Raw genomic sequence first — 24,360 nt, forward strand, 5'->3', positions numbered from 1 at the left:
CAAAACAGGCTCTGCTGCAAAACTCCATTTTATTTCTGGAGAGCGGTCCCTTTGAAGCATCTGTGTGCTCAGTAGCTGAGATTGGTTCTTCCGCATCATGGGATAGTTTGCAGAGGAGTTTTCAACCAACAAATCTTTTCCTATTGCATAACTAACAAACTGCTAATTCTTGATATGGTTTTTGGGAGAAGGAGTTATAGTATTTGACAGCAATGGCACTGCCAATCTGAAAATCAGACCAATTTACCACTGAATACGTCTGAACGTGCAGCACTCCATTGAAATTTTGTTTTCATGTTAGAAATGGAATACTATGCATACTCACTACACGCTTGCGTGCGTCTTTTCTGTCTCTCTCTTTGCTAGACTGTACTCATCAACATTTTTAATAATATGTATGGCAAACCTTCCCGACAAATGTGATAGACTATAAAGAATCTGGCAGAAATCAAGAAACATCAAGCAGTGAAGAATTTAAATAGTAAATGATGACGGCTTCTTCAGGTTAAAAGTCAATAGCACAATGTCGAATGTGGCCTGGGGTGCCCAGGCGGGTGATGCCAGGCGGGTGTTCTCTGTCCAGCGAGGGGACGGGAGATGCCACCACGCACTGGAAACACCGGAGCGCACTGTGGCACTGGAAAATTCCACTGACATAAATGCTTTTTAAGAGTTTGCTTATTGTGATTGCTGTGAGAATATATCTGTGCGTATTCCATAGAAACCGGGTTAACACACTGAGCAAGGAGAGCGTTTTGTGAGGTTGGAGCTCGGTGTGCTCCCTGGAGAACACCCAGGGGACACTGGCCATGTAGCGCCCTGAGGCACTCGCTGCATTGCTCACCAGTATTCCCAGCCTACCTGGCAATTGGATTCCTCGTCTTTTATGCTTACTTGAGAGACCAGACTTGTTTTTTCTTTTACTGTAAATTGTATTTTAGATTTATAGCTACTTTGAGGACTTTTATATTTTTAATGTGTTGAATATTGCAGAAACTCCATAACTTACCCTCTCTGTTAATATCACAGCTATCAACCAGCAGTTGAAAGCCATTCTGCATAGCCCCCTCTTTCAGTTTTTTAACTGGACCATCAAACTGAAGAGTCCCAATAATGAGTATTTTAAAAACTCATCCTTTTGAGGATCTCATTCATCCCTGCCCTATTGTTGAGCACTCCGTCCAGGTTACACCCGCTGGAAGATGGACAGCATGAGTGTCTAATGAGTCTCTAATCTTTCGGGTACCTAAACCAAAAAAAGCAGAATCCCAGGTATCCTGCTTTTTTACCTGTCAGGCTTTCATAGGTATAATGTAAATATATGTCCTCAAAGATGTGTGGAAGTTGTTGTGAAGAGCAGTTGTCTTTTTAGGTGTAACTAAGAGTCACGTTGAATGAAAAGTCTATTTTGATTAATTTCTGATTAAAATTATGGTTCTAAAGTAGGTCTTAGATACATATGTAGAGTGTGCTCTTATTCTGGATATTTAGTACATACATAACTTTTAGGATGTTCCACACTTTTAAAAAGTAACACACAGTTTACACATGGGCTATTTTGTTTTCACAAACCTATTTTTCTTAGTGTGTGGATTTCATGTTAGATTTAAAAATACACGTGTATGTTTTATTTGGCTTTGAGCCTACTTAGAGCTGTAAATGCCTTGATGTAAGCTGACAGCTCACCTGGCCGTCGTGACAGCCCTCCCAACAATTCCTGCTCTGTTCTCCAGTTGCTCTTCCCCGGGGTGTTTGAGCAGCGAGGGGTTATCTGGGGACAACTCCAACCTATTTCAATTTTCACTCTACAAATGAAAGCCCATTCACTGCTTTTGATTATTTGCTGGGTTTCTAGGATTTGGCTGCTTAATTTTCTTGTATGTTTTGAATCTGTAGAAGTTCAAAAGGCAATAGAAGTAGCCCTTCAATTGATTTTTTTTTTCCTCTGTTAAGAGAATTGAAAGAAGTAGAAAATGGAACTGAGAGAAGAGTTGATTTCCTATGCATTCATTTTTGAGGTTTTAGTAACCACCCTGATTAGCTTTTCTGACCATTTTCACTAGAAAAAAAAATGTTTTCTAAAAAAATTTACAGGAAGATTTTGTCAGGATTTCCCTGTTTGATTTTTGAAGAGAGAGGAATACAGGAAACAAGATATCAGCAAATAGAAATGCTTGTTGATCAGGCCTGTCTTACAAATATAGTAACATGGAAATCTGATGTTGGGATCAGTAGTGATTTGTTATTCAGGGTCTATCCATTCCATTTTTATGGAATATAATTTAATTCAAGTGTTACCTTCTTTGGTAGAATAATTAACAAATAAAACCCTCCACAAAACTCCCAAGTAACCAACCCCACTTAGCCCATCAAACTCCAAAACAGAAAGAAAATGGTGTAAACTTATTTTCTAGTCTTATTCCAGAACGTGTATTGAATGTGTTAGCGCGCTCTAATGAAAATGGAAATACCCAGTAGGTGTCAACTGGGAACTAATTCTCAAATCAGTGTGATTTGAGAGGAGGGGTGTTACAGGAGATGTAGACTGGTGTAGAAAAAGGGAACACAAATACAGACGGTGCATTTCTCCATCTTTTTAACCTTCTAGCCAATTCACATACCTTCCTTTTCGTATTATGGTCACCCAGAATAGAGTTCAGGTCACCGTAAGGCTGACAGTGTAAAATACTCAATAGGAAATGAAACAGCACTTAGCTATGAAGCAGCAAAAATCTGTCCGAGATAACAGAGAGGTTTTTGATAGGGGTGTTTGAGGAAGGAAACTGAGTTGCACTTCTGATTACAATGGGGTTTGTCCTTTGTTTGTCAGTGAGCTTGTATGCAACTAAGGACAGAAATCAAGATAGTTAAATATTACTTGACTGATTTATTTATCAACTTTGATGTCATTAATGCATCATCTTCATTTTTTATAATGTGTCCACATGGGGAAATTTACTGAAGAAGCTCATGTGGAGCTTAAATTAAGAACACATAGAACACCTGTAACGGAGGCACCCCAAGGTTAGTTTAAGGGACAACAGGGTCCAAAACAACTTTTATTAAACCGGTGAGAAACAGGGTTTTAGCACTCCAGAAGTGACTTGAATACAGGTTCAGATATCAGTTGAAGAAAATTATTAAGGGGCAGCAACTAATACAACAGGAGTTCCACAGTGTGCATGCACAGGGCTTCACCAAAACAATGCCGGAGCCGGCCTGAGTCCGGGCAGAGTCCACACTGGCCTGAACACAGCGTGGGGTTATTTTAAAGGGACACATGTACTCCTATTGAGGACGGAAGGTGTACACTCCTGATTCTGCCAGGGTAAATTTATAACACACTCGCAATCCTGCAAGGAGAAATACACGTGCAAACGTGCACGGAATATTACACGTGCTTGTGTGGAAGCACGGGAGGAAAATACACTCGCGATTATGTGAGGAAATAATCTATACACGTGCTCGTATTGAGCACGGAAAGTACGCGTGCAAATGTGCACGGAAAGTATAAATACACGTGCAAATGCGCACGGAAAGTAGATACACTCGCAATCCTGTGAGGGCTGATTTTCCTCACAGCCGCGGCAGCAGGCCAGGGGGAGTTTCCGTCCCTGAGGGGCTCTCAGCGGCAGCATCTCGCGCGTGCTCCAAGAGACTCGCGACAAGGGGCGGAGTCTCGACGAGAGTCCCGTTTTTTATTGGCTGATCAGATCTGACTGGCATTCCAGAAGCTTCTCTGCTCCCCCACCCTGGCTGTGGGTGCCCCGAAGCCTCCAAACATCCCCCACACTGGCCGCCGGCGCCCAGCGGCTCCCTGGCCCTTTCCTCTGTGTTCGTCTCTCTCTTAACGACCCTGGCCAGTGGGCTCTGGGGCCGAACAAAAGAAGCTGTCGGCCTCAAGCAGCAGAGAGAGAGGGAGATATGTCTGCTCCTTCCGTGTTGAAGGAGGGAGGGGGAGAGAGGGGGCTTGCATTCTGCCACGATGCCTTTTTTTTTTTTTTTTTTTTTTTAAATGATGAGGTCTCTCCTGACTTAAAAGCTTATTCTTTAATATTCTGGTTAATTTATTTAAGGGTTGATTAAGGAGAATGTCTACTACTTGGTGTTTTTCCGTTTCGAAGTACACAAATGCTCATCTAAAAACGAAAAAAAAAAAAGAATGATAGCCATTTTGCATTTAGTTGTATTTTTATATATTAGTGTTCTCTCACTTGAATATTTTTCCTATAATTTCAGCCGTCTGATCAGTCAGGAGTTTGTTTTTAACATAGAATGGTGTGAAGCAGCGTGTGAGATGTGTTTCCCTGTGCTCTTTTCTAGTGACATGACAAAAACAGTGGAGATTTCTGGGGAAGGTGGACCCTTGGGAATCCATGTAGTGCCCTTTTTTTCATCTTTGAGTGGAAGGTAAGAGATTTTCTGCATTGCCCCGGAAGTTTAGTAATGAAACTTAGTTGTGGTTTTCTGAAAACACCTACTATTTAACCATAAGGAAAAGAAAAGCTCGAAAGAAAATTGGTCTGTGACACTTTTCTTCCATTACCAATATCTATTTACTAGTCTAAGGTATGTAGGAGACAATACCACTCTCTTTGGTCATGTATGTTGTTTTAATTGCTTCTGGTTTTATTCTCTTTTTCTGGTGTTGGTTTGGCTTTGTGTAGGTGGCTGGTTTGAGTTTGTTGTGGTGTTTTCTGGTTTGTGGTTTGTTTTGTGTTAGTTTGTTTTGGGGGGGTATGTGGTGTGTTTGTTTGGTTTCCTTTTGTTTTTCCCCAGTTGGTTCCCTCTGCATCGGCCTTTCCTTAGTGACATACCAGACAAGAACAGTAACAAAAACTTGGTCATGCCTCTTAATTTTCAAGCCACCTTTCAAATTCGGTTGTATAGCGTTTAGAAAATGTGCACTATACCATGAACTTTTCTTTGTCACAATACAATTACTTTAATTATAAATGATTTAACATAGTCTCTTGAGATCACAAAAGCCTGTTATAGCAGCATGCTCATATTGATGTACTGTAGTTAAGACTGTGTCAGCGTTTTCATAATAGCTGTTTTCCAAGCTATGGAACTCAGATGTAAAAATAATAATAATAAAAAAAATCTAGGCTGAAATTTGACATACAGAGGCTTAACCAGAGAGTTAATATGATACTGGCAGCCCTGAATAAGAAATGGGAAATTGCCAATGCCATAAATGATGCTACTTCGTAATATGGCTTCCTGTAACACAAAGACAATTATTGCAAAAGTAAAAATTGTCTTTTCTTAAATGTTTCTTGTCAGTTTTCCTGTAGGACAGAGAATGCAGAGGATTAAACGGCCTTGCGAAGGTCTGTGTGCATAAATGTTTTCTCAGCAAGATCTGAGTTTGCAAGTGGGCCCAAATTCATTCAGAATGTTTTATTTGCCAAAAGGGAAAAGAGATATGCACCGACTGCTGGGAAAAATGGCATGATGGGCTTTGCAGGCTGGAGAAAGGCTCTTGCGTTTGTTATCCCATTGTGAGATGCAGATAAGGGTTGTAGCATGTACTCTCTGTTTCAAGACCATTAGGTAAAAAAATGTGCTGAAACTGCAAGTTAATAAAATCAGGAATCATTGTGACTCTGATCTAGTTCTGTACTGACATATCACTGTGGTGGGTGCAGCTTTGAAAGAACCTCACGAAGAAAAAGTCTGGTGCCTTGGTCTACACTGCGTGCGTGTTCATGTGTCCTTACTTGCAAGTGCTTTTGGGGATCCCTCAGGGTAAAGGGGGTTCTGACAGGTGAACTACTTGTTTAGACACTTGTCTTGAAATTTTAATGACCCTTGGCAGAACCATACCAACGTCTTTGTAAAACCACTAGAGTGACTTACGTTGCTTGTCCCTATTATTTGATCAAGCCTGAGACTAGTGTATAAATTTTAACTCATTATAACATGAGAAAGTACAGAAGAGCATCTCTCATTTCTGTTAATGACAAGATACAATTTATGAGGGTGCTCTGGCCATGACTACCTTGGTCTGGTATTTCAGTTGTAAAGTTATCTTTTAATAAGGTAGTCCTGGCTTTAGCCTAGTGCTGCTGCACAGCAGCATTTTTCTAGAAGTGGTTAAAACATTGTATTAATTTACAAAATCTTAGTTTATACAGGGACTACAAAACTAACGGGAATAACTTTCCCCTTTATTTTGCATTTATAATTTTAAAAAATGGAATTAAGATTTAATAATGCATTGAAATAATGCGAAAATGGAGGCTGTGGAAAAAAGTAATGGGGCAATGACTTTAAGCTGCTACAGCATATGCAGCTCAAGCCACTCATTCGGGTTCTACAGCACATGAGTTTCAGACAAGTGAGAAATCCCACTGCATTAGATGGATTAGTGAGCAACCTTCTTAATTCTTTTATTCCTCTACATTTATTGATTTGCATCTGAATGTAATTATGTTTGGTTAGTTCTTAGCTATCATTATGATTTTGTGAGTGTTTAGTTATTTGATAGCCACTGGTTGGATGCTTGCCCCTTCGAATCCATTAGTGAAGGGTAACGCAGGTTGCAAGAGAATGTTTATGCAGTAGATGTTACATATTTTGAAGGATGTTCAATAGGAACCAAGTTTTAACTTGAAAGTACATTGATTTGGCATAAATATACATGTTTAAATTTTATTATACAATAAAATGGAAATCAGATGCATGGTGAATATAGTGTCATTTGACATAGCTAATAGCATTCTTTGGAGCAAGGTAATCTTAGTGGCAGACAAATATTGAGTAAGCTAGATTCAGATTTTCAAGTGGATGGGGAGATCTAGGTGTTTTCCTCTGTTTCTCCAAGTATGACTTACAGGACTTTATATTCATTTCCAGCAGTTTTTCTTGGTGTTTCTTGTGATCCCCTTCTTTTTAGTCAGTGGGAGCTGGAAATCATTCTCTAGGTTAATCACTCATAATGGCCCATTCTATCTCATCTCATCTCATCTCATACATAGGAGGGATTAATATCTATTTTTGGTTGCTATAGATCCATATGAGCAGAATAAGGATAGTTTTCACTTACTTTCTTTTTCCCTTTTAGGATGCTGGGACTCTTCATCCGCGGTATTGAAGAAAACAGCAGATCCAGGCGTGATGGGCTTTTCCACGAAAATGAATGCATTGTGAAAATTAACCACGTGGACCTTACAGATAAAACCTTTGCACAGTAAGTGCTGCTTTACTGGTGCTTTTACCTAGTCAGGATTTTATACAGTACTGTGTTTATTCACTGATTCATGCAAAGGGATTCATATTTATGCCTGTAAAATTGAGACCCGGCAGAAACTTTTTTATTTTCTTTATTTTCTTAATAATTCTTCTGTTTTTTTTTTTTTCCGTATTCTTGTTGTTATTTGTTCCACATAAGACCTTCAGAATGCATTAACATCACAGCATGTTTTTAATGTTCTTTTGCAAATGAAAGAATATGTTTTTAGTTTGGTGCTGCAACTTTTTGAGCATTTAATTTTTAAAAAATAATATTACTGTCAAACCATGATTAGTTGAGCTAAATGGTAAGTCTCACCTCTTATGACTTCTGTTAAAAATCTGTTGGCATTTATTATCTATCTCAAATTACTTTAAGTAACAGGTTGCTTTGATCAGCTGTTCATTAGTGTGACATTGTTGCGTAAAAGAATAGCCTCTCAAATTTTGTAGATATTTGCTGTAGTAATTAAATAGTAGTTTGTTTTTACTTTTAATCCATATGTTTAGACAGCTGAGTGATTGTTTATGATATAACAAAAACCTATTGAGATCTCAAGGGATTTGAGGCTTAACATTCTAAACAGGAAGCCAAATGTTCCAGGTTTCTAGACTAAAATCAAATAAGTAATTTCACTGTTAGGGATAAATATTTGCAAAGTAGGTTTTAATAAAACCAGCGTAGTTCTGTATTGTAGGTATCACCTTCTTTCCGAGGCTGTACTTCCTAATAGCTTTCCAAGTTACTGCTTTCTGCGTATTTGGTGTTACATGTATTCTGCTGTGATACAGTAACTTCCATTCTCTTCCTACTTAAATTATCAACTCTATCAGAAGTGTTGGTATCATATTAAAATGTTAATTGCCTCACCTATGGGGCTATGTAATGAAGATGTATCCTTGAATGATATTTTGCCTGAATCAAAACCTCTCTTTTCAAAATTGTATGTGATGTTTTTCTGTACAGATTTATTCTCCCTTTTTTTTCTGTTCAGAATGTAACTACATCTCCAGGGGCTTTAAGATCGTGAGATGTGGAGTGGAGGACTCCATGTATTTTTCCCTAAGGTTACTACGTTTTCGGACAGTTAGAAATACTGCAGTTAACTTTGCGGTTCTCCATCAGGCTTCCCTTCAAAATGAGAAGCGCGGGACACTTCGCATTCTCCACGTTTATATAAAGTTTTTGGAATTGAAAGGGATATTTACAAAGACAGTTGTTAGTTTAGAGAGGCCAGTTTTGTTAGACAATCTCTGTCATTAGGTGAGTTAGAGAAGTGACTAAAAGGTGACGCGGAGCCGTATTTAGTTGGTCTGAGTCACCTTATGTTACAGCAACGGGCAGTGTGGTTGCAGCAGTGTTGGATCAGAAGAGAAAAAGTGTGGGCAAAAAAGGCCTTGACGCCCGTTTGAGAACTGGGGGAGTCTTTTGGATAAGCTCCAGCCTGGCCCCATGTCCTGTTACGTTGTTCTGCTGAATTGCCTTCCAGAATAGCCTTCTGCATCATCTCTTCCCCGGCTGTGGAGAATGGCTAAAGAAAGCAGCTTTCTGTGTTGAAACTAATCTCAGTGAATAGGCCTTTCCGTTTTCATCTGGCGTGACATAACTATATAGCCCAAGTTACAGAGATGTTGTAATTGTAAAGGATGTGATGAAGTATTGTCCCGGTGACTGTTGACCCAGAAATAGTCTTCAGATTGTCCTTTGAGAGGAAAATCTGTTTGCTAGTTTCAAATTGACATTTCTTCATAACCCTTGTAAAAGCTGTTCTAACACGTAGCAGAAACGGTTCCTCTCTTCCCATTTTCAGCAGAGACCGATGATTGCTGCTTCTGCGGCTGGAACAGCAGCAGCCTACTTTCCATATTCCCGTGTTCATAACACTTCTATATATTGGGCCTGGGCGACTTTTTCTTTTGCTGGTAATCTATTCAATTACATTGTGTTGTGTTGCAGAGTTTGTAGCACCTCTTTTAATTGACTCCCTTATTTCTTTAAAGTATGCATTTGGGGTCTCGAGAAATGGAAATTTTTCCATCCATTATTTTTTCCGCTTTGAAGTGCAGCCAGTTATTTTGCCCCTGAAGACTGCATTTAAGCTTTCCCATAGGATGCCTTGTGTTATTTCCACTATTTTTTGTTTGAAGGAGATCTTAAATTTTCCCTTTCATATATTTAAAATATTCATATCCTGAAACTGAGTTATTAAATTACCTTGTAACATCTGACCAAGTGGTTGCTTGCAAGGATGAAGATGGGGCGTGAAAGAAACCTGGATAAGACTTTACATCGTTATTCTGGGAGCGTGTGTCATGGTTTGTGTGGTCAGGGTAAGATCTGTCCTTGATAACCTTCCCAGGCTGTAGGTGAGCAGGCAGCCTATAACTGGGAAGGCCATAGGTGTGTTTTCAAGATGTGAACATCTGTGGTGGCTTCCATTCTGGATCAGTGTAGAAAGTGTTTATTTTGGAAGTACTTTCACCGTTGACTCCTGAGTGTGAATCCAAAGCCAAGACCTGAGCGAAATACTTACTTGGCCTGACTGACAAACACACTACAGAAAAGCAGGAGATGTGCAAATTGTTCTCAAAGGGATGCTGTGATTTATTTAAAAGTTAATGTAGCTGTTACTTGCCCTTTCAACCTGGTTGTGCAAAGCAGAAGTTCTTGATTTTTCATTCTCAAGATGGGCTTCAGCTATTACCTTTATTTGAACTCTAGTTGACTTCTGCAGTATGGAATAAAGTCAGCCCGTTTCATCAGAAGGTAGGTGAGGAAAGCACAGAAAGAGAGAAGTCTTCTTTGTTTCTTTAGAATCCAAGGTGTGTAAAATGTCTTGGTTGACTGAATCCACAGGTTATTCAAAATCCAGGGAAGGCCTTGTGAACAGTTGCTTGGGCCAACTTGTCTTAAGTGCCTTGCAATGCATGAAACCCAAACACTGTTGTTAACCGTGTTATCAGGTCAAGGGGAGTAGTTTCATTAAATCCTCTAACAGTTACTGATGTTGCACTTGAGCACATCTACAAAGACATCGATAAAGTCAAGTCCACATGTCCACTTTAGCAAGGGGTTACTGCTTGAAATACATGAGTGATACCTACCCAATTATTTATTGGTTTATGTAGAAAGATACAAATAGTTGGACCATCATCCTTTTCTATTGGACCACTTGCAGTCACAGTATTTCTTCTGAAGATGTCTATTTATCTCACACCCTCATCCTTTTTTATTACTGTGGCATCAGCCAGGAGTTGGATCAGGGATGATGAAGGAATCCGAGGGGCAGTTAGGCTGGACTCGGAAAAAGTGGAGTCTTGAGCTTGCTCAGAGTAGATGGATCCAGCAGAACCGTTGCTCCTACGTGCTCAGCGTGTCTCTGTGCCAGCAAGAATATATGTAACACAGGAACACTTGAAAAAAGCAGCAAGCTATAACTTTGGGAGCCTTTTGATGAGCATTTGCTATCAGAACTTCCCTTCCTGATCCTCCAGGTTAAGAACAGTGTTCATTAGTTTATTCTGGCTGGTATTTCATAGCAGCCTAGGAATCCTGACAGATGTGCTATTCCAACTTGAAGTGTAAGGAAATACTGTCGTTTAGAAATCCCATCTAATGTGTACTTTTTATAAAGAGGACCCTGCAGGTGGGAAGATAACATTACTGCTTTACATCTAAGATAAATTTTTGTCTTATTCTCTGTAAACAACTCCAAACTTTACCCAAATTTTCCAGTTTGTTATGTGAATTTTCATATTTTTCTTTTAAAGGGCTCAGGACGTTTTCCGTCAGGCAATGAAATTTCAAAGCGTTACCTTGGAAGTCCTTCCTCCATATAATCGAGAACAATATGAGAAGGCTGCTATTGCCCCTCTTTGTTTTCTGGATAGTGAAGAAGGAGTGCCAAAAACAAAGATTCCACCTCCTGTTCATCCCAAACCTGCTCTGAAAACCATGAATCTTTCTGGAGCAAACAGCTTGGACACGGGTGTACAGGCAACGCTGCAACAAGCCAAGAGCCCGAACCTCCCCCGGCTGGTGAGAAAGTCGTCGTCTCCATCACTATCTCCCCTTATGGGCTTTGGCAATAAAAAAAATGCAAAGAAAATAAAGATAGACCTGAAGAAAGGTAAGCGTTTGGAGATTATATGATTAGTTCTGTATCATGTTCTCTATATTGATACCTAAACTTTCAACTAAGCTAGTGACATTAAAAACACAAGCAAGTTATTTATGGTTAGAAGTTCCAAAAGTTCAAAAAGGTAAAGGAACTGTAATGTTCTCTACAGCCACCTTTCTTGTTGTCCAGGTTTTTAAAGCATCTCAGTTTCTGACTATGTGCAAGGTATTTCATTAGCACCACATGACATAAAGATCCTTCATCCTTCTTCCAAGTTACAGAAGAAAAATTCGAACAGTCTGCTGGTGACCTGTGTTGTTTTTATTAATATCTGCCGATTGACTAGCGCTGTTACAACATTCTTTTAAAGATGTGTTTAAAAAGAGAATCTGCTCTGTTTCATGTTATCCGAGAAGCTGACTGGAGATTTACCTGTCTCTGCCTTATTTTATGTTTTCTACCAACCTTTTCTTTCCACCTGTATTTATTCAGCTTTTTTGTGTGTACTTTGCATTGATGCTGCATGCAGATGTCTGTCTTTACATGGAGCAGCAGGTTTATGCACAGGTAGTAAAATGTGCCTAAGCAGATCCCAATTAGCAGTTACGTTTTCTGTTTAATTTCTGTCTTTGGTTTGGCTGAGAGTTAAATTTGATGCTAGAAGTGGCCCTTTTAAAAACCGTCTGTAACTTTGTTCTTTTAACACATAATGTAATCAAGCTGTCATTTCTTAATTTTTGTTATTTCTTAAATCACTCATCTTTACTTCTGAACTCTTCAGCCTGGCATTAACAAAACCTGCTTCAGAATTTTCCCCGTTTTAGACGTAATGCTTTTGATTTTGAAACACTTATTTATATTTTTAGAAATGATAGGAATGTGATACGTGTTGACATCTCAGAGAACTATCACAGGGGTAGCAGTCCTGCTCAATAGAAAAAGATGTTTATGAACCCTGCTATTCCTGGGTGCTTTTGGTGGCTTGTAAGCAATAAGCCACCTGCTAATACTGATTTTACTCTCTAATTCTTTGTTAAAACATTGAGCTATTAACACTTGAGGTTGTTTATTTCCAGGCAACAAACAGCTTTGAAATATCACTTGTCCTTTCTTAACCGCATGTCGACAGCAGTTTTTATATTCAAATCGCCACATTCTCCACTTTTCAACAGGTTTCGGTAAAATTATATTATATATATTTTATATTGTAAATTATATTTATGCCACTAAACAATTCTGATTGCTCTGACTTGTTTCAAAGACTGTTGACATTCATGTGAAGGCTCTGATACTAAAACCACCTTGAGAAAAGGTAAAGACTCCAAAATGAGAGTTCTCCCCTTGGTTTGCGTTATTGCGGGCTCTCCAAAAGTATTCCCATCTGTAGCAGGTGTTTTGTCATGGGTAGAATTCTTCTCTAGACCATGCAGAAAATAGGTGTATGTTTAAAGTTTTTTCTTTGCTTTATTTTTGAATTGGTAACCTGAATGAGTGTCTGTGATATGTTGCTGACATTCTCTACTTCATTTTCATGATCACCATTTGCATGTTGAAACTGATGTTGGGGGTTCCATATCTGACCTTCTAGGTCCAGAAGGACTTGGTTTCACTGTGGTTACCAGAGACTCTTCAGTGCATGGTCCCGGTCCGATTTTTGTGAAGAATATTTTACCTAAAGGTGCAGCAGTAAAAGATGGTCGTTTGCAGTCTGGAGACAGAATCCTGGAGGTTAGGAGAAACACATTTTATTTTCTTACACAAGCTACTGATGTATGAAATTAAAATACTTGGCCTTGGTTATTTAAAAGGGAAAAAAAAAGCCTCATGGCTTTTGTACTGTTTATCAACAAGTATTTTTCACCGGGATGTGGAAAAAGGTGCTTTTCACAAGGGTCCGTGGGATGTTTGAACAAGGGGGATCTGATAACATCTTGGGTCTTAAAGCATATAAATGTATAAGCTTAGAAACAAAACATCTTGCCTCTTTAGCCATGGCCAAAAATCCCTGATTAATATCAGAGTGGTTAAGTGCTCATTTTAAGGCAGTTTTGCTCAAATTAGTCTGTTTAAAATGTTCATATATCTCGTGACGTAGAATCTCATTATCTAATGGGTTATTTCTACTTACTAACTTGAAAAAGCTCTTCAGGTAAACATTTTTAGTAATTCTTAGGTCTTGTTTCTGTACTTTTCATCATCAAAGTTCTTTACAAACTAATTAAGCTTCACAAACCCCCTGCGAGGTGGGTAGGTACTGCAGACCTTCTTTAACAGATGGTGAAAATGAGAGGAAAAAAGGTTAAGTGGTTTGTGCAGGGCCCGAGGGGGAGACGGTGTGGGAGCTCTTGCTCATTCTTTGCTCTCAGTCCCTAATGACACCTGTGTTAGGTGAGGGGAGAATGACATGAGACAGTTTTACTGATAGATTTGACATCTTCTGGTCTTTTGTGCCTGATAGGTGAATGGACGGGACATCACCAGCAGGACCCAGGAGGAGCTGGTGGCCATGCTGCGGAGCACCAAGCAGGGGGAGTCCGTCTGTCTGGTCGTGGCTCGTCAGGACGAGGCCTTTCTACCTCGAGAGCTGGTAAGCTTGTGGTTTTTTTGTCCTGAAGAGTAATATAGAAACAGTTCCATGTTTTAAAACTAGCGCAAGAAATGGAAAAGAACTGTAGCTGGTTGAGAAAGCCAGTGAAGGTGTCGAGGTTTTGATTGCGGGGTGACAAACCAGATGTATTGTTAACCTCCTCTCCCACCCTTTCCCCTTCAGCCCCTCCTTCTCCCCCCTTCCCACTCAGGACAGGGGATCGGGAGGGACAGAAGGACAGAGAGAAGAGAGTTGGAAAAATTAAGAATATTTTACTAATGCTACTAATAAAAATAGAGAAAATAATACAAACTATACAAAACCAATCTTGAAAGTCCCAGCAACTGCTGGGCCGGCACCCAAAGTCCTGGACTGGACTGTGCAGCCAACCGGAGCTGGATTCAGTCTGTCACTGGGCCTCAGTTCGCAGGGACAACTCGCAAGGTCCTCTCCTAATGTCGGCCATAAGGAAAAGGGACGAGATCCTCATGATCTCCTACTTTTACATGAAGTATCACATGAATGGGATGGAATACTTCAGTTGGTCAGTTTAAACTACCAAAACATGTATCTGGCTTTCAGGAAAATGCAGCTGATATGAAGCTTTATCTGACAGGCAAATTCACTAAAAGAGAAACTTGGTTTTAACAAAACCAGGACAGAAGGGTACCTGTGTAAGGCTGGCTTTTGGAAGTATTTGTACTTGCACTTGATTTTGATGGATATTTGATTTTATCTACTTCAGATGCAATTCCACGCGATCTGGTTTCTCATTCCCAAAATGACATCATAAGCATAACTCACGGGAGTACTGGAAATGAATTTTGTAACTGTGACATCAAGCATGACCAAAAATGGATTATTCTCTTTCAGTAAAGCAACAAACTTTTAACCAGAAGTTTGAAGTGCATGTAATGAGTCCTGCAGTAACGAACTGGTGAGGGCGGCTGCTCCCAGGAGATGTATCTCCTAAGCCAAACTGCATGAGTGTTGTGGAATAACATCCCATTGCACTCCGCACAGATTTTGGAAGCAGGCTCTCCCTTGGCTACTGATCTTTGACTTAATAGGCTCTTGCATGTCTGATTTTGTTCTATCTCAACTGCGTAATTTTTACTATTTTTTTACAATGCTGGCATGAAGCTCCATTCTCTTTTCTCTCATGTAGACAGAGCAGGGCCGCATCAGTGTAAAAGTGCTATCTGATGCATACTTGTTTCCCCTCAAAGAAGGTCATGTCTTTGGTAGCCTCTTCCTTATCTTGATTGATGGCTATACTTGACCTTCCATTTAGAAGTTCTCAGGATAAAGGAAGGACAGCATTTCCTGCTTTTGTCTCATTTTATCTCCTTTAAAGAACACAAACTGCCTTCATTCTTTTCTTACCATGCCACCTTCTTGCTTTGCCTTTTGCTTTAGAGTGTTAGCAGGCTCTTGTGCAGAAATCCTCCATTATGTTTCCTCCCCAAACCGTTTTCCTCGTGTCTCCTTGTTACCAGTAGGAGCTGGTTGAGTTTGGGGTATCTGTTGCCTGTGGTAGGATGCGAAGCTGGAGGGAGTTCAGATTCTCCCACATGAGCCTTTCCTGTTCCGCTGCTGGTGCCCACTTTTTCCTGTAGTAGAGCGATTTTGAAATGTCCTAACAAGGCTTATTTTGTTTTCGTTTTCCTTTTTTATTGAGTAATCTTCAAGGAGGATAATGGCAGAGTATTTTCAGCCCTGTAATTGGGCATTCATTGTCAGTGATTCCCAAAGCACCCAAGTCACTCATTGTAATGCTGTTTAGTAAGCCCTGAGCTATAGAGTCAGTGGATTGGAGGGAAATTTCTGAGTCTGAAAATGCTAAATTATCCATTATGTTAAGGATTTCTTTTCATCCACCAGCTCTTCTAAAGAAGAGCTTATTTTTTGAAAAGGCATCAACAGTTTTTTCTTGTGGGCTTTTTTAAGTTATAAAAACACATTACTTGGAAAATGTACTTTTAAAAAGTATGTATTCTTCTTTTCTCTCCCCTGTTCCCACAATATTATACATTATTTTTTTATTGTCGTAGTACAAATTATCTCAGAAATCACTGTAACAGTGTGTGGGCATAAAAGAGTGGAAGAATCTAAAAGCTGTTTATAATTTTTACCTGTCACAATTGCTTGCTATTAAACTCCAGCCCCTACAGGAAAGGATTGACTACCTTTCAAAAGGTGACTTACTTAGGACTGGCAAGACTGAAATCCAGAAAGCAGCCACATTTATCCTGGTGGTTTGACCTTCGACTGGATTGCTTTCAGTGCAAAGGAATGCTGCACAAGTGATGGCCCTCACTGTAATGGGAGTGATATGTGAATTCTAATGCTGTTCTGTGTTTCTTGTTATCCCAATCAAGTACAATATAATACAAATGTGAGTTACTGAAATACATTAGATAATTTTGTGGAACCAGCCCTTCTGAATTTAAAAAGCCTTTTGGCAACATCTGTTCGGTAGCTCACAGCCGAAGTGTGAGTTACCATTCCGCTGAGCTACCACATGTTGATAGGAACATGGTGCTTGTTAGAATTCATCAGATGTCTCAGAAAAGATTAAAAAAAAAATAAATTAAAATTGGTTTAGCTTTTTGTTTGTTTTTAGCTTTAGCCATGATATTACATTGGGCTAATCCTCCGCTACCTCAAAAGTTACAGTGCTGTTTTGATCAAAGAGGAGAAAAAAGCCAGCACTTGAAATGTTTGTTTTTGGAAGGAAAGGCAGTGGATAATCCAATATTTTTCAAGGACAGCTGTAACTGAATGCTTTGACTACATAACATGCATGCAGAGTTTACCTAAATACTTGGGGGTTTTGTTAATGCCTGGCAATAATAGGATAATTGCTTTATATCAGACGACTCCTTGATTTGAGCAGTTCTGCAGGGGCTGCAATCTGAGAAGCTGTTTTCTTTGGATTCCCTGTAACCTGTTGAAAGGAGAAGGATCCTGGTTACGGTGCCCACTGACAGCAGGTCCTGTGGCAAAGATGCCTCTGGAACTTAAACCCACTAGAGACCATGCACAAAAACATTCGGGCTTGTTGCTCCACTAGAACTGAGTTCCTACATTAATTTCTGGAAAGAATTTGATAGCTGCAGGGGCACGAAGCAAATAATGTAATAAAGCAACAGTGGGTGGCATTTGGTTGCCTGGGTCTGTAATATAATTTGAGTTTACCTTGTAACAAAGCTGCAGTTTGGTCTAAGCTTGGTCTCACAAATGTTTTATCTTCAGTAAGCTGAACGGGAGCAGAGTTTGGGGTTTTGTTACTGTGATCAATGCTGCTGAATTGCTAGCGAGCGGAAAATACATTCCGAGTAGCAAACCTTTGCCACACCAGCCGAGAGAGATGTGATGCGGGTGAGGATGAATCAGTCTTGCAAACAGACATTATTAAATTATAGGGAATTGGGCCTTCAGTTCCACTTAGCCCAATGCAACATCTGAGAGTTGTACAGTTACATTGTTTGTACATAATGAGGGAATAAAATAGAAAAGCCGGTCTTTGTAGTGTTGTTTAAAGAAAGAAAAGGAGAATCTAATGATATTTTTTTTTCTTTTGAGCAGATCAGTGATGTAGAATTTGGCCCAGCCACAGGCTGTCCTCCTTATTATCTGCTTAGCCACATGTTCCCAGTCATTCATGCCAGCTGTTGACAACGTAGCAGCTGAGTTAGGAGCTGATTCCAAAACTCAGGGGAAGATCTTGGATTCACTTAATTACCGCAGTCTACAGAATGACCAGTGATTAGTGCATCCTTTAAGGTGCATTGGGGTTTTAAACTGTGTAACACTAATTGTTTTCTGAAGGATGGTGAATATTACAGAGGCAAACTGCCTTAGCTGAACAGGTTTGGATTTTCCAGCTCTTATCAAAGGAAATGAAATACATACCAAACTGTGGCTATCGCTCGGTTGTGTTTTGAAAAGACAAGGTTTTGATCATGTGTATTTGTTGCATTTTGTTTTTTTTCTCCAGGAAAAAACATGTGAACTGAAGGTGCCATTTATTTTAATAATGTTATAAAGGTCACTTACTCCCTCTGCTCCTTCTTTTTTCCCACATTGGTAAAACAAGCAAAGCTCCTTGAATGAGAACAGCCCTGGCGTAAACCATTGCACCATGACCCTATGTGATTCTTTATTGTCATTTTTCATGAGCCTTCAGGATAGTGATGTGATGCACATTAGCAGAGCAACGTGCCTGTTCTGCAATTGCTAGAAATAGTAGAGCACTGAAAACATTTCGATGCATTTTTCTTCAAGTTGGAGCACATACATGGTGTGAGTTTTGCATACGCTTTATTTTTTTGTTTTAAAGATAGCTCTGACTTACCAGTTTCAACTATATTCAGTATTTCTGTGGTTTCTTGGCATATTCACTGATCCCTGATGAATGGAGGGGGAAAGGGAACGAACCAGCATTTTTACAGCAAAAGCTGAAGGAACAGCAATGTATATAATGTAGCTGTTGTCTTTAACTCTGCGGGTTTTGACACGTGTACTATACAGGGTAGAAGGGAGCAGGATCAGAGGCAAGTTCAATTAAGCTTTTTTTCTGCTTACCGTGTCATTAACTTGCATGTTTCAGTCTGCCCCATGTTAATTCCTTCCACTGCCTTGAACTTCTGTGCCTGAAGGGGATCTGCTTGTTTGCCTGAAGTGTTGTCCTTTTGTCTTTAATATTCAAAGCTTAATTTCTATTATTTCCTTTTAATTGTTCCTTGCCTTGTTATGTGCAGGAAATAAAAGGTGACGTTTCAGCCTGGACTTAACCATTCTTGCACCTGTTTTTGTTGGTCAGACTAGTGATTCTAATGCCCAGTTAACCAGAAATGGTCAAGAATTTCAGTCACCAAATGATTCTAGCAAGTACCTATTATCTGTTGTGTTATCGCTATTCAAAGGGAGAAGAGTCTGACAGAAGAAAAAAGTCAATATACATGTATCGGATTTTAATAACATAGACAAGATTCACGTTTCTCATTGTTCGGCGTAATGAAGGCTATTATGGATACACATGGCACCTTTCATCTTGAATAACTTTATAAACTAGGTAGAATTTAAGAAATTGTGGGGTTTTTTCCCAAGAACTTTTGAAGGAAAGTGCCGAATCTTGGGCCTGTAGATTCTCCTCCTCTAGAATAGTTGAGAAATGAGTGTAGGTTGTGTTTACACAAATATATCTTTTTAGAGTGAAAACATTGCATGGTGCTGCCCTTCAAAGGTTCCCAGCACTTGTTATGTGTTTCAGAAGATGGTTACTAGTTCATTATGGCTTAGAGAACTGGAAACTATGCACTGAGGTTTGTTGATTAGTTACTGTGCTTATTATAAGAATCAGTAAGGGATCACTGTTTAGAAAGAACGTGACAGTCTTTCTTGTCACAGTGAACAGAAGGTTTGGCAAAAAGCATCCCTTTATTTATCCTGGCTTGGGTGGGACTCCCTAACTTACCAAAGAGGGGAATAAATTGCTTGACTAATTCATGGAATGTGTTTCCTGTGCTTTTCCTTGCAATGGTGGTTCTCAGCCTTTTGGAGACCTTGTACCATGAGGTACTTGCTTACAGGATTACTGCCCAAAACTCCCACCTCAGAGCACTGGGAAATGAGAAGCATTTGCTTCATAGCATCAGTTTCAGCTCTGGCGTTGTCCACTTTTTGGCAGCCCACTTAAATCTATGAAATGAGAAGTACGTATACATCAGAATAGACTCTCATAAAATCTAGCTCTTAACAGAAATTGAGTCTTTATACATGTTAGGTGAGTTTATCCAGTATTTAGTTTAGTAAAACCAAAGTATTTGGGCAGTTCTTAAATCTTGCTGGCAACTGCAGTACCTTGTCACTTATGAAGGTCACCAGATTTATTCCATTTACTATATGAAAATGTTTAAAAGTCTCTCTTAGAATCCACAGAAAAAGTTTTCATAGGGTGACTTAATGTAGAACGTGTGTATGTGATATTTGAAGTAGACATAAAAGAATTACGCACTGCTTATTGCTTTGTTTACTGTCCGTTTCAAAAAGTAACCAGTAAACCGAGTAGAGGGTTGGATTTGTACATCGCAGTGTTGTGACCTTTTTGCCTGGAATATATTTGGAAAGGATACACTAACAGCAATCCTAAATTCACCCTGAATATACCACACAGTGGGGCATACCTTGCTTGTTAATTTTTCTCCGTTTCCTACAGTTGTGTAACTTAAAAGGTTAAGCGAGATTGCGTTTTTAAAACTTGAAGCGCAACGCCAAACTGAATCACAAAGCTCTTTAGCAAGGACAAACCATTTCCTTGGGTAAAACTTACTATGAGATCACGAATAGGCTCGTCAAGCAAACTGGAGAATTTCCCATCTTGAAGCGTCTTGTGACATCAAATGGTAAACTGTGAAATGTGATGGATCTGCCTTGGGTGAAGAGCTGAATCTAATTTTGCTAGTTTTCAAAGCTATCGTTCCAGAAGTCTGCATAATTCAAACCAGAACCATTCTATCTAATCTGACACAAATTTGTAGTGTACTGTGTTAATGTAAAAACTATACAAGTCTAATTTATTTCTGCGGATTTGCTGTTGCCTTTTTGTCTTGGCAGGGTGTGCCATTAGTGACCATTTAGTTTTTATTGCAGTATGGAATACAGATGATTTTAAATAAGCCAATATGAGAGCATCTGTCAGAAATACTAAAGATGAATACATACAGCAATGACTTCAGTTATTTACTAGATTGTGACAAGATTACAGCAGTACATTACCTTTGAGTATTATTTTCAAGAGCATTACTGTATATCAGTTGCAAAATACAGCGTAGATTTGATAGTGAGTGAATGAGCTGTCAGCAAAGTATTTCTTAATTGTGGCCAAGCTCTTGGAAAGAACACAGAGAACACTGCAAATAAGGAGGTATCTCCTTTTCAAGCTTTTCTGCCAATAATTGTTATGCGGTGCCACAATTGAAATGCTGCTCTTCAGCTGCTACAGGTTTTTGCAGCAAATAATTGCAAAAGCATGTAAATGTCTTATTTCCTTCATAAGCCTTTGAAAAGAACCCTCCTGGGTCTCTTGCCTTTTGCTCTGGGTTCTGAATGGCACTCCAGGGAGTTGGCATCTCTTATCAGAAACGAGCAGCCAGGCAAGGGGCAGCCAGCACATTGAGAGACCATAATAGGCCTTGGTCAAGGGCATCAGACAGGTACTGAAAGGTCTCTTGTGTTAAACAAATGCTATTTCCTTCCTGGCTTAAGTGCGAGCTAATTTTCTTTGTAAGCTTCTCTTTTGGCAAAAGAACAATAGGGATAAATAAGGCAACCTTTCCAGTGAGAGATATGCGTTAGATTCTCATAAATCCGCAGATCAAAAGTGCCGTGGTCAATGAGAGCAGGCGTCGTAAGATTAAATAAAAGGACTAATTGAAAGTGGTGTCCCATGGTAGACAGAGGATTGACACAATATCGAGTAGATACAACCCTGGACTAAGTAAAACGGGCAGAACACAATGCATGGTACTTCTTTTAAAGGTTACGGTTCTGTCTGTGCTGCCGGCTGAGCAGTTTTTGTGTGTTGTGGGAATAAAAGAAGGCTAAAAGTGTTTCCTATCTGTTCTTCAAAATACCGAGAATTCATTGGTGAGACTTAATTATACACGAGTACAATTTTAGGTTGTTTTAGGAATCCTTTGTTACAGCTTTTTAATTAAGAAATTGTAGACCTGAAGTATAGATGTGCTTCTAGAAATTAAGTGAAATCATTGGCAGAACGTCAATTAATCAAATGTATCCTGAGACTCTTAGATAAAGGTTTTCAGTCTGCAGTGCTCAGTGTTTAGTACATACATATTAGAGGAGCTTTCTGCGCTCAAATCTAGCAAACTCTGTATTCTCTTCATACTCTGTATTCTCTTCCTCTGAACTTTTCTGTCTGGTTTGTGATGATTCAGTAAATATCAGAATTGATTTTACTGAAGTTCCGTGCGGGTATCTCAGGAGATGAAAACATTGCTGCCCTGAATTTCGTCTCCTGGGGTCCCTCAGAGGGGAAATCAGCCCCTCCTGTGAACAGCAGGGAACAAACATCACCAAGCCATTGAACAGGCTAAAATGTAGCTCAGCTGAAGGAAGGACCTGTCTGGCAAGGAAATAGCAAGCAGCAGAGTTTGATTTTATTTTTTTGTTTTAAATGTAACCTGTTTCGCTGTAAAGTATGTTTTATTAGCACTTAAGAGTTTAAAATCCCTTTTGCTGTCTCCAGTGTACCCATTGTAAAGGAGGAGTACGTGCCAGGCCATCTCAAATCTGTGGCCACCTTAAAGTCTCGTCACTTGGCTACCTGGACTTTGATTTATATGAAGATTTCTTGTTTATCACAGTACCATTGGGTTAGCTATGTAACTTCAGTGATACACTTTCATTTAATTCCTGAAGTGGTGAGTTATGATACGTTTCTCATTGAAAATACACTACGTAATTGTAGACTGGGTAATTTATAACATTTTTAAGTTTTTTCCGGACTAGAAGCGTATTTGTGTTGCAGCTCAATTCATTCGTTCTGTGTTTGAATGAATACGGGTTTAAAGATGATCTCGAGGTAAGATCTATTTCTAATAGAATTCAAGGTTTAGTGCATTGCAGAGGGTTTCCTTTGCCAGACCATAATTCAGCTGATGGCGGTTGCGCTCTAAGAAAGTATCGGCGTCTTGGGATAATGTTTTAGCAAAGTCAGGGAAATAGAGGCAGCGGGAATCCAGCTCTGAGTCACTGGCAGCATTTAATATTCATACCTGCGTATTCTAGGAACAGGGACCATCACTCATGAAAGTAGTTGCCCAAGTGAAATGGTTAATTGATGAGCAGTTAATTTAAGGAAGGCTGGAGCTCTTTTTGGTCAGCAGTGAAAAGAGCACTGTTGTCAGGACAAGAATCTGAAATTATTTAGCAAGTGCAGGATGAAATCGAGGTTCTAGGTTATATTCATCCCTTTTTATTTCTCTTCTGGTTATCTTCTTTCTGCTTCTCCTTCCCTTCTCCCACAAAGACAAGTTTTCAATCTTGTGTTTGCACCAAAGGGTCTTGATGTTACAGACTGACTACCAGGCATTTGCCATCAGGTGCCATACAACAAATAGCAAGTGAAAATTTTAAGGGAATAAAGACAGAGTTAACTTGGTTTTGTAATGAATTAATGATTGATTTATAGATGTGCATCTTTTTTTTACTATTACCCATCCCTGTGAAGTCATTGAAATGTCATTCACCCTCCCTCATGGGAAATAATTTTTTGATAGAACAATTAAAGAAAGTTCAGCATTATTTTAAAACCAGCTTTTGCTGGATCTTGGGGTAAGGCTGAATATAAGTAACAAAAAGGGGAGATCTTTAGGATAATGGGACTATGTTGAACAAGAAATGCTTGTTGAAGGACTTAAAGGGAGATTAGAGCATTCTTCAGTAACAGGTAAAAGCAGCTGGTTGTTAAACTGGAATTAAATTTACTAAGGCTTTTGTATGATGAAATGATCTTTTTCCCAGAGAACCGTAGCAAGGAAAATGGTAGTCAAATGTTACGGCTTCCAAATGAGGTACTAAGGCGAGCAGAGGAAAAGAAATACTGACAGAAATGTACTGTGCTTCTCTAATGTCCTGCTGAATACGTTGCAATGTTTGCTAGATAACACATTAAGCATGCAGATCTGGTAGGTTACTTACCAAAGCTAATGCACAGCATAGTTATGTTAAAGGAAGTTGGGAAATATTGCCGAACATTGAACAACAGTGTTACTGTTTTTAATTGCTCTGCTTTTAGCAATTTATTTATATCAGAATCTAAAATTTGCCGAAGTTATGCTGAAAAATTACATGTGATACTATAAACTTAGTATGTTTGTAGTGGGAGAGTTCTAGTAACCACCTGGTCAGTCTTTTTTCTCCAGTGACAGTGAAGATTTTCTTTGAGCCTCACTGACATCTTGGCTGCTTTTTAAGTGAGATATGTCTGGTATCCAAAAATCACCTCCATAGGAAAGGGGGAAACACTGTAGAGTGTTTTGAAGACTATTATTATGTCCCCTTTTAGACTTTCTTTGTTTGTTAAGGCCTGGGGCATGGCCGGGGGGGCTGCAGCCTTGTCACCACTGTCCCAGGTGGGGCAGTGACAGGAGTGATAGTGCAAATGAGAATCGTATTGATTAGATTGCTGGACTCCAAATTCAAGCAGACTTATCCGCCTAGTTGATTTTCATGTATTGGCTTGAGGGATGTGCATAGATCCTCTTGTCTTTGGTTCTTCACAAGTTTGTGTTAACAAATGCGTGAAGTCCTTAGCGTGAAATTAATGTACAAGTTGGGGTGCTCCTTGAGAAAGTCAAATACAAAATGCTTATGTTAAGAGGC

At 39.4% G+C, this 24,360-nt stretch overlaps 1 protein-coding gene across 2 annotated transcripts in view; it reads left to right on the forward strand.

The window, feature by feature from the left end:
- The window catches only part of PARD3B (par-3 family cell polarity regulator beta), a 358,048-nt gene that overhangs the window by 147,615 nt on the left and 186,073 nt on the right, over positions 1-24,360 (forward strand). For both annotated transcript variants that reach the window (XM_082056631.1, XM_082056632.1), the window contains exons 6-10: positions 4,324-4,410; positions 7,073-7,198; positions 11,011-11,369; positions 12,949-13,088; positions 13,819-13,947. In XM_082056631.1, the coding sequence (XP_081912757.1) occupies positions 4,324-4,410; positions 7,073-7,198; positions 11,011-11,369; positions 12,949-13,088; positions 13,819-13,947 (841 nt within the window). The remainder of the gene's footprint in view (positions 1-4,323; positions 4,411-7,072; positions 7,199-11,010; positions 11,370-12,948; positions 13,089-13,818; positions 13,948-24,360) is intronic.

Source organism: Streptopelia decaocto (assembly GCF_964273445.1).
Source record: "Streptopelia decaocto genome assembly, chromosome: 6".
Lineage (NCBI taxonomy): Eukaryota > Metazoa > Chordata > Aves > Columbiformes > Columbidae > Streptopelia > Streptopelia decaocto.